This window comes from Coptis chinensis, chromosome 1, assembly GCF_015680905.1.
Source record: "Coptis chinensis isolate HL-2020 chromosome 1, ASM1568090v1, whole genome shotgun sequence".
NCBI classification, from domain to species: domain Eukaryota; kingdom Viridiplantae; phylum Streptophyta; class Magnoliopsida; order Ranunculales; family Ranunculaceae; genus Coptis; species Coptis chinensis.
The window spans coordinates 31,557,583-31,568,946 of record NC_141456.1 but is presented as its reverse complement, the minus strand read 5'-3'; the positions used below and the strand labels follow the sequence as shown (position 1 = coordinate 31,568,946).

Below are 11,364 nucleotides of genomic sequence, written 5' to 3'. Positions count from 1 at the left end.
GGATAATACTACATCTGGTTAAGTCTGTAATATAACACATGCTAGGATTCAAGTGAATTTCTTTTTCATTTAGTTTTTCTTAATTAATCATCAGCTAGATTTAAAACTCTGTGTTTTTTAAGGAACAAAATTTGAACTTATGTTTGGTGATATTGCGGGGAGGGAGAAACCGATGAAGAATTTTTGATTCATGGTTTGCATGCCCACCGACGAGTTCTTGCTCACTTGTAGTTACACCGCCTAGAAATGGGTGAGTCTGGGATCAACTCCATTTTTTATTGGAAGACGAGCTAGGTTTTGTCGTTGAAGCTGTTGTTAATGGTTTCTTTGTTCACAATTCATCACCAGGTCTGGGGACCATATATAGGTTTTTGGGTGTGCCAATTCTTAATGTAGCGCAACTCTTATATGATTTTCTGCTCAGGCACAAACCCTTTCTTTCTCATATTATTTTTGCTTTCCAATGGTTAAAACCAACATGACTACAAGTCTTGATTTAAATTATTACTCTCTCTCTCAAATTTGCTATTATAAGCTTTGACATGTAGTCGTGTTGGTTTAATTTTCTTTTATCTCGACAGGAAGATTCTTTTTCTTTTGACAGTAAAATCAGTTGGAATTGAAGGACGAAAGAAGGATGGCCAACAGGTTCCTTCAAGTGACAAGGTGTATGAGTACATACTCTTCCATGGAAGTGACATCAAGGTACAATATATTTGTTCAGAATTGTTGCTGAAAATTGAATATGTAGTTCTTTCTCATTCAATGGTAGCTTGATGTAAGGTTGTTCAGGCGTAGGGTTTTATCTATGAAAAAAAATGTTGGTAGTTTGTTCTCATTTAGTTTTTCTTAATTAATCATCAGCTAGATTTAAAACTCTCTGTTTTTTCTGGAACAAAATTTGAACTTATGCTTGGTGATATTGCAGGGGAGGGAGAAACTGACGAAGAATTTTGACTGTTCATGGTTTGCATGCCACACTGACGAGTTCTTGCTCCTTTGTAGTTACACGCCTAGAAATGGGTGAGTCTACGGGGATCAACTCCATTTTTTATTGGAAGACGAGCTAGGTTTTGTCGTTGAAGGCATTTGTTAATGGTTTCTTTGTTCACAATTCATCACCGGTCCAGGGGACCATAGGTTTTCGGTGTGCTAATTCTTAATGTAAGCATAACTCTTATATGATTTTTCTGCTTTCGGGCACAAACCCTTTCTTTCTCATATTATTTTTGCTTTCCAATGGTTAAAACCAACATGACTACAAGTCTTGATTTAAATTATTACTCTCTCTCTCAAATTTGCTATTATAAGCTTTGACATGTAGTCGTGTTGGTTTAATTTTCTTTTTATCTCGACGGAAGATTCTTTTTCTTTTGTGGTAAAATCGGTTGGAATTGAAGGACGAAAGAAGGATGGCCATGAGGTTCCTTCAAGTGACAAGGTGTATGAGTACATACTCTTCCATGGAAGTGACATCAAGGTACAATATATTTGTTGAGAAATTCTTTGAAAATTGAATATGTAGTTCTTTCTCATTCAATGGTAGCTTGATGTAAGGTTGTTCAAGGTAGGGTTTTATCTATGAAAAAAAAAAATGTTGGTAGTTTGTTCTCATTTAGTTTTTCTTAATTAATCATCAGCTAGATTTAAAACTCTCTGTTTTTTGGAACAAAATTTGAACTTATGCTTGGTGATATTGGGGGAGGGAGGCCCGGCGAAGAATTTTATTTATTCATGGTTTGCATGCCACAGCGACGAGTTCTTGCTCCTTTGTAGTTACACCGCCTAGAAATGGGTGAGTCTGCGGGGATCAACTCCATTTTTATTGGAAAACGAGCTAGGTTTTTGTCGTTGAAATTTGTTGTTAATGGTTTCTTTGTTCACAATTCATCACCAGTCACGGGGACCATAGGTTTTTTCGGTGTGCTAATTCTTAATGTAGCTTAACTCTTATATGATTTTCTGCTTTCGAGGGCACAAACCCTTTCTTTCTCATATTATTTTTGCTTTCCAATGGTTAAAACCAACATGACTACAAGTCTTGATTTAAATTATTACTCTCTCTCTCAAATTTGCTATTATAAGCTTTGACATGTAGTCGTGTTGGTTTAATTTTCTTTTATCTCGACGGGGAAGATTCTTTTTTCTTTTGTGATAAAATCGGTTGGAATTGAAGGACGAAAAGAAGGATGGCCAATGAGGTTCCTTCAAGTGACAAGGTGTATGAGTACATACTCTTCCATGGAAGTGACATCAAAGGTACAATATATTTGTTGAGAATTATTTGCTGAAAATTGAATATGTAGTTCTTTCTCATTCAATGGTAGCTTGATGTAAGGTTGTTCAGGTAGGGTTTTATCTATGAAAAAAAATGTTGGTAGTTTGTTCATTGTTCACTCTCTGTAAAATAGGCGGTCGAGAAAATCTTTGTGTTGAGTTAAGTAGGAACATGTATATAGAGAAAAACTACAATTAAGATAGGGGCCCCATTAAGATATATGTAGCCTTTTAGATATCGAGCTCAAGAACCGGTTCTTAAGCTTCTAACTTATGAACTGAACTAAAGGTATCAAAAGCTAGATGCCATGGACCCTTTCCATAAGCAAAGGTCATGGACCGGTTTATCGACTTCTCATTTATGAAGTGAACTCATGGTGCAAAATTTGTTATGACATGCGGTACATCCACAATTCTAAGAATTTAATTAGGAAGAGAACTTTTATGATGATTTGTTTTATATTTATCAGACTTGAATGGGATAAGTATAATTTCCTCAAGCCAGTTACATTTATGTCAGTTAAACATCAATTAAGTGCTTTATTGAATGTGTTGGTGACATTCATTGTAGTTGTATCTATACCCTTAGTGTGGACACATCCTCTTTGGGGCGCAGTTGCTCTACTGCCACCAGCTAAACACCTTTTGAATTGATCCAGTTTACCACTAAATGGCGTTTGTAGTTGATGACAGGTCATTGTTTCTATAATTACCATACTTAAGTTTGTGTCCGTGTGCAATCAGTAACACTTTCTTTTTTGTATGATAGGCGTAACACCAACACTCTAGATAACAACATCAGTGCTCTAGATACGCCTGCCCCTAGGCCCATTGCCTATTCTCAAGGTTTAACTATTGTGCCTCAAGACTAGAGGCGCCTAGGCACACCCCCAGAGTCTAGCCAGCGACATTAAATGAATGCATATAGAGTCTTGGTATATAGTCTCACTTCAAAGCCATGACCACCGGTGAGTAGAACTTCATCAAACCTTTGTAGCTTTGTTAGCAGCAACAACAAAGTTCTATTTAAGTTTTGCATCATAGTTATGTATTTCATTCGGCAATAAGAAAGTGACAAAGCCCTCAAAATAATTCCCCAACATAAATTGTGCCCTCCAAAGTTTTGGTTCATATATAACCAAACCCAAACACGTTACCCAGGCAGTCATGTAGATTGCTGACCTAGGTTTACTCAAAGGAGTTACCAAGCAAGAAGTAAATAAACTTAACAAATATATACAGTTATCTGTACGTATGTATAGATTTTTTTTATAGGAATCATCTGTATAGATAAATGCATATGGATACTGTGATGCATGTATACATGAATCAATATAACACCGCAAACAAAATGTAGTGAAAAGGAGATAAAGAATGCCTCCACGGGGGATTCACAGTCGAGAAATGAATAAATGGCATAAGAAAGCCACGGGATGCACTCGAAGCGTAATTAAGTAAAAGCGTAATGCAAAATTGTTAAAGAGAAACATACTTCCTCAATGCAAAACAAGGAGGCAGGCTGATAAAAGTAGCGGGGACAACGATCCACTGCGATATGGCCAGGAAGGGTGAGATGCCAAAGCACTAAAACCTTGAGGTGAGAGGAATTGGGATACCAATGAGCAGCTGTTCACAAATAGCAATTCCTTCATGAAAACAAGTAAATTTGGATTCCTACAGTGCATTGAGCCTACCATAAGCCAAAGCATAATCAAATCGTATGACTATAATGAAGTGTTTTGCTAGGCCAAGATGGATATACCAAGAGGTCTCGCTTTGAATCCTCCAAAGGTAGCATTTGAAGGCTCTGTGAAATAAATTCTATGATGCAGCGTGGATGATCCTTTGAGTCAAGAACAATGGCTAAGTCATCTTCTTCAAGCAAATCCATTCATTTATCCAATATCAAATTGATTATGTTCGACGTGATTTGTAGTTGAATCACACTAGAGCATTAGTTGGGTGAGGCAGTGGCCATATTGGAGATTATTGCTATTGTTGGTCTGAATAAAAAGTTATACACTTTTGATTTAGGAAGTAGAAGGCCCACATTCTGTATACCTTACAAGGCACCTTTTTCTTCTTTGGCATTTAGAGATGATGGTTGCATACTTGCTGCTGGAACTAATAATGGCCGAGTGGTATTCTATGATGTTCGAGGGAAACCACAGCCTATCACTACTCTTCGTGCTTATAGTAATGAGGAGGTAAAACTCGACAATAATGTTATCTATGAAATAGGTTACTATACTATTGTTCCAAAAACAAAAGAAAAAAGGCCTTACACAGTAATATTTGTTGGTGTGCCAATGTTTGAGAAACAAACAGGCAAACCTCAGTTGCTGCAATTTTTCATGTATAGATATTTTTGTGATTGAGTGTTAAAAGTAAAACTATTACATGGATCATGCCAATATTTTTCTGTTTTTTTCTCCTTCATACAGTATTTCATGGATCACCACTATTGAAGTCATTAACATATCCGATCTGCCACCTCTTATTATTGTAAGCAATATCAGATTAAATAACTTGCATCTACTTCGAAAGACTATAAAATTCAGCTGTCATGTATAACAATTTCCTGAAGTAGTCCTAAGTACAAAGAATTGATGGAGCAAATGTCGATCTCCAAAGCAGATAACCTGAATGATCAAATTGACTTGGGAATCTAAAGAAATTACATTTTTGTTGTGATAACTATTATTTGTCTCAATACTTCAATATTGCAAATGGTGCAATATGGTGTACAAACAAACATTTATTGTCACCTATATCATGATATTCATCTAGATTTGAAATTGACATCGATTTGTCTTTCGCCATCTTGTTGATGCATCGAGGAAAAAATAATGCATTACGCGTCTTTAGATCAAAATTTGAGAGCTTGCAATCTCTTAAAAAATAGAAAAACATAAACTCTTCAAACAAAATATCTGATGAATCATTTAAATTTATCAATATCATATATTATTTATTCAAGTGAACTTTTGGGCTTTTGAGTCATTAAATTTATTTATGTAGCAAGTCCGGCCATAGGCCGGGCCAAATGGCTAGTATATAATAATAGCTCAAAAAAGAAAGTAAATCTCTCGTAGAAACAGACACAAAGGAGGAGCTTTGTAGACCTAGCCGCCAAAGTCGTTTTCGATCTGCTGCACGAATTAGCTTACACCCTCTCTCTTTCTTCCATCTCTTTAAAGGTGAGAGTTTGATATTTACCACACATTAACGAAAACAAAAAAAGTTTGATCCTTTAATTAAAAAACAAATTTTTTATTTTCCAAAGTTTAATTTTTTTATATGTTTGGTATCAATTTCGTTTCTTCTCTCAGTTAATTGTCTGCATTTTGGAGATTTATTCATGTCTCTCTCTCACTCAGTCAATAATTTAACATGTAACTTTTACCCCTTTTCGTAAAATAAAATTCATGGCGAATAGTTTTCCCGGATTCTACTGTATTTATTCCCTTTACAATGCTTTGTTTTCGTTGGGTTAGCAATTATTTAGTGTTTGAGATCTAGGTTTAAGGTGTTACAAACTTTCTTGTTGTTGGTTTTGTTGTGTTGATCTACTGGTATTATTAAAAAATTTATCCCAAGGACATAAAAATCTCGGCAGTAAGTTAGGGTAAGCTCGTGTGTTTCATGACTTTCGTGGGGGTTTGCCGTTATAGAAAAGAATGATACTTGTGTGTGGGAGACTCAATGTTACTTGTGTTTCTATAATGTGCACATAAGCTCCTGTGGAAAAATATTACTTTGCAACACCATTACTTGTATAATGTGTTATAACGTTCATAAACGTTATCTCTTTCTTATATGCATTGTTGCTTTTAATTAGCTACTTGAGTATAAGTTTTTTTTTGTGGTAATCTATTATCTATTATCTATCATTGCTTTCTTGGTTTCAAAAATATTGTCATTGTTAGTGAAAGAAATATGCATAAGTTTTGGAATCTGCAGGCTAGTTATCTAGTGGTAGCCTGGTTGGTACCAGTTTTGAATCCAGTCCTTAGTGGTAAGGTCTCTGACTGCTTCTAACATGAAATAAGGTACGTCTTTGTTAGTGTGAGTTGTCCCTAAATAATGTGGTTGTTCACTACTTTGCTACTATTTCTTTATTGGCTGTTCGGATATTGGATTTTTTTTTCTTTGGTACAACTTTTAATCCTGTATATTATTAGCTTGGTTTCTTAGCTTAAGATGCTCTTTTTTCCCCACCAAGTGATCTGACTTTTGAGGTTGATAATCAATAGATACAAAGTGATATGACTTTGAGATCGATTAAAGATACAAAGTGTTTTGACCCTGCTAAACTTATAGGTATGTGTATGGTGTACGTGTGGATAGTGTCAACTTCAGAGTACCATATAAAAAGTGTGGCCATTAAGTTAGTGGGGGCATCACTACTAGTAGTGAGATAGTGTAGAATGTAGAGTGTGGACAGGGAATCGGGAATGGCTGCCCTTTGGCTATCATCAGTGTCGTCATCATCTTCATCTCATTCTTGTCTTTTTGGCTATCGTCTACTCTCGAAACCATCCCAAAGAAGCCCACCACCAAATACTACTAGTACGTCATATTCGACTTGCATAGCTTCATGGCAAGAGGTGATTTGCTTATTCTCTCTCTTTATATCGTTATTATCATTACAGAATTCTTAGCAATTCCGTTACTTTGCAGCTGGCTGGAGTACTAGTATTCTCAGCAATTCCTTTCACTGCCGTCAAAGCCATAGCCAACAGTTGCCTCGGTGCCACGCTTCAGAAGAGATTGATGGAGACCAAAGCCTCCGCTGTCCTCAATTCTTCCAATTTCAACGCTTCCGCCCAGAAAGCAAGAGAATACAGGCGCATTTTTTTATTATTATGAATTTGAGGTATTTTCTTTTTCCTTTAACATTCAAGTCCAATGTGTTTGTTTTCATTTTCTATTCACCTATGCAGCTTTGAAATATTACATGCTTGTTGGGCTATGCTAGCATCCCTTGGTGCTCTTGTTCCAGAATTGTTGGACTTATCTGGTGTGGTTCACTTCATTGAACCTGTATGGTGGAGAGTTGGTTATGCAAAGCTAAAGGCAAGTACCTCGTAGTTTCACGAACTAATCTGGTTTGATTACATGTTCTGTAAAAGTAAATTTGGTATTTGTTGTTGTACTTCACTTCAACATACAAAAATAACCTGAATTCATATTCTTACCATGGTTCACTTCAACATACAAAAGACCTTGACCATACACTGTGACAATTTTCTATTTGTAGTGATCCTCTACTTCATTCCATTTTTTAATACAAAGCCAAAAAAAAGAAGAAAAAGACATTCAAACTTTTAAAAAAGACTTTTCAATGTGATCTGTGTACTATAAATAACAGATAAACCTAGGTGACTCCTCTTTTACTTCTAAAAAGTGTCTCATGGTTCTTGCATGACAAACATATACGTAATACCTTTTTCCCAAATCCAGGGGCGGATATAGGGGGAGGGGGTCGCTACAGCCCACCCTAGATTTTGTCAAAAAAAGATTCTTTATATACTTTGTACTTGCTAGTTACTAGTTGCTGCTATGCTATAAATGGTGTACTGTCATAGGCTAGCTAATCTCTCTTTCTTGTCCGTAGTTGATTCTTAAATTACTAGTAGGACCTCTCTCTCAAGACATCTTTAATGAGCACAAAACAATACTTTTAGGCTCTAAGTACAGTTTTATGAAAAAGAGCCAACACATGTTCATACTTTAAAAGCACATGGTGGGATTCAGGACATGCAGTGAATAAGTGAATAATGAAATGCTCAGGTAAAATAAATTTCTTACCGACTAATTTCAAACAAGTAAATGCTCAACTTACTGTGAAACTTCAGAGATAATCACTACTAGAAAAATGGCTTTCGATAGCAGGAGGAAGATGGGGCAGTATGTATGGATGGTGTCAACTATGCATTCTCTTATTCTGTCTCGTTCAAAAATTTATGAAGCCATGACAAAGCTCATAAGTTTTAAGGTATGGAATTTTTTTATGCAAATTATTTTAATACTTTGCTTTTTGTCGCTTCTTCATAGGTACTGACAAATAAGGTTCTATATGGGTACATGTGCTGCCTACATGACCTTACAAAAGTACTGAACTTCCTCTGTCTTTGTGTGGAAGTTGTGAAAAGGTTCACACTAACTTGCATGTTGTATAAGTAGTTTTCATGGATTAACCGTGTTTGTATCTATGTATTATGTGTATAGTCTGGAGATATTGTAATTAAGTACTTCCCTATCATTATAGGTAAACTATGTAAAATGGCAAATTAGGGGGTTGAAATACAATGGATCTATAAGCTCGAAATGGAAGAGCGTTCAAATAATTGAGAGGTTGATGGTTCGAATCCATCTAGATCCAATTTCTTTTTCATTCACTAATTTAATAATTTTAATATGCATTTGAATTTTCTAATTTTATATGAACAAAACAATAGCATTTTCTGAACGCTATAGAAGTTTAATAGTATCAAAGAAATGCTATCGTTTTGAGGCAGAAACACTATGGAATCTATTGCATTCTTAACAAACGCTATACAAAATGCTATAAAATTAATAACGTTTTATCTGAAAACGCTATCTTAAAAAGCATAGCATGGCCATAGATAGCGTTTTGTAAATGCTATAAAATAAAATTCATAGCGTTTTTCTTATGCTATTTATGCATTTTTCTGTAGTAGTGATGGAAGTTCAAAGAAGGTGACAATCTTCAACAAATTGGAAAAAATAGTAATTTGGAAATTGGTTTTCTTTGTTTTTTGTTAGAGATTTTGATGTTTAGAAGGTAGGAAGGTGAGTTGGTTGATGGGTACGTATGAGTGTGTTTTCATGTATTTGGATGTTTAGAAGGTAGGAATGTGAGTTTGGTTAATGGAAACTATGAGTAAAAGAGGAGAGTCATTGGGTTTGTCTCAACCCACTTTCAATTATTGGTTTTGATATGTTATTGGGCTTTAATCTATTTTTGGACCAAACTTTGAATGCGTGTAATGAAACATCAACCGTAGGATGTTGTAAGATCACAATAACCCAATCATGATGGACACGTGGCAAAGCAAACACTATGACCTTAATTATATTCTCCATATTCCTCGAGATTCTGATTGTCAAAGAGCAAAGAAGAGATCTTGTATAGGGGTATTCTCGCCATATTCAAAAATCAAACAGATTGACCACAATTGATAGAGTTGACTAACAGTCAAGAACCAAAATTAAGACTAAACCCTAATATTCAAGCTTTTATGGACCAAACCATAATAAACCATCATTAGGACCAAGACCTAAAACCCCCTACATAGATTTCTATGTATAACGAGCTATACCTATGGACCTACTAGCCTATAGGTGTTATTCAAACATTAGGGTATGCCCGTGCCGTACGACACTGATATAAAGTCACTTGCGGCACTAACTCTGTAGAAGCAGCCTGAACTTGAACCCTCGCCCCCTTTGATTGTATTATATTGGCTATTTGAACCACCTGAGGGGTAATTTGGACAGAACCTCCCCATTATTTGACGACTTTCCAATGTTTTGGATCTGTTAAAAGGCTGCAAAGACAGTTGTCATTCAATAAATCCGGTAGTGATTTGCATAGAACCTCTAGACTCATTCATCTAAATGGGCTTAAACATGGAAGAACACCAATTAAAGCAAATGAAATAAGAACAACATGAGAAATAGATACACAATCAAACTTCCACCAGTGGTTTGAATGAGGACATCAAAACAGTACCAAAAAGAGAACCCACAAAAATATGTTAAGTACAAAAAAAGTAGTGAAAGTACAAATAACATTGTGGACAATCATAACTCTTCCATAAACCACATCCTCATTCGCCAATGTCAAGGTCATTATCGTAAATCCCGAGCCTTGAGGAAACTTCATCGAAGAAGTATGTAATTGTTTGTTTTAAATTCATTAAATAGAGTGAGTAGGAAAGACTATATATACGGAAGGGAAGAAGAAATTGACAATTTAGAAGTGAAACAATGAACGATTGTATTCACCTCTAGAATCTCATTGAAATCTTATTCTCGTGGGTCCAAATGTGCAGCAATGTCTTCTGATAGAGATGAACGCAAGACATAGAAGATGTGAAGTAAAAAAGATTCATTGCACTCTTGCAAGATGTATCACAAAAGTTTTAACGAAGTGGCAACCAAATGTTTTGTGGAATGAGTCCAAGATGATGACTATAGTCATTTCTACAAATAATTTTTCTCAACTTAACATTTATTAGCAAACTCATATCCTAACTTCCTTTAAGTGTTGGACAAATAACCACCAAACACAATACAAAACGAGGATAAAACTAAAGATATACAATTGATATAGATGGTGAAAATACCTTACTGCCAAAATAGGCCATTGGGGTAGTTCCATAAATGCGACTTTCTGTAACAACACTAATAAATCAAAGAACAAACAATAGCTACTGAAATGCTACATGCACTAAGATACCTGTAAAAGCACCATAACCAAATCAAAGTTCAAATCAATCAAAATTAATACTTTTCAACAAACCCAAAACCAAAAAATAGAACCCTTAATAAATAAGCAAAAAATACCTGTAACAACACCAGAAGAAGCTCAGACTAAACCTTTACATAGAAGAAAACAAATAATTCATCTTTGGCTAAACGATTTTAAAAGGAACTGAATCTTTACATGGAAAATCAAAGAGATTGAGTTATAACAGAAGGGATGTTACCTGTTTCACTTTACCTGAGAATCATCAGAGATCACTAAGTTATAGTGATTGGCCAAGGTCCCATCGCCACGTTCATGGATGAAACAAATAAAAAAAATTAAACAACACAATCAGTAGAGAAAGAGTAGGGAAGGAAAAATGAACAAAATGAAAAGGAGCATTCCTGAGAATCAATAGAGATCACTAAGTTTTGAAGATATAAGAATCGAAGTTTCTTTGTTCAGCTAAAGACCATATAAACAGACGTCACCATTTAGTAGGAATTGAAATAGATTTGTACATAACTATAAATTCAGCTGCTGTAAGATCAAAAAGAAGAAATTAGGGGGAAAAAACACTAACCAAG

General features: G+C 35.3%; 1 protein-coding gene across 4 annotated transcripts; it reads left to right on the top strand.

The window, feature by feature from the left end:
* Window positions 1–5,371: 5,371 nt before the first annotated feature.
* On the top strand, window positions 5,372–8,632 carry LOC147523465 (chlorophyll a-b binding protein 7, chloroplastic-like). 4 transcript variants are annotated; one of them, XM_086598708.1, is made up of 5 exons: window positions 5,372–5,477; window positions 6,241–6,329; window positions 6,601–6,887; window positions 6,961–7,127; window positions 7,224–8,632. In XM_086598708.1, the coding sequence occupies exons 3-5, from the start codon at window positions 6,735–6,737 to the stop codon at window positions 7,369–7,371; spliced, it is 468 nt and encodes a 155-aa protein (XP_086454834.1). In that variant the 5' UTR covers window positions 5,372–5,477; window positions 6,241–6,329; window positions 6,601–6,734; the 3' UTR covers window positions 7,372–8,632. The 4 variants fall into 4 exon arrangements, 3 of the variants coding, with proteins under 3 accessions (XP_086454834.1, XP_086454832.1, XP_086454827.1); XM_086598706.1 differs by having other exon boundaries at window positions 6,241–6,887; XM_086598701.1 differs by having other exon boundaries at window positions 5,374–5,477; window positions 5,610–6,887.
* Window positions 8,633–11,364: the final 2,732 nt, after the last annotated feature.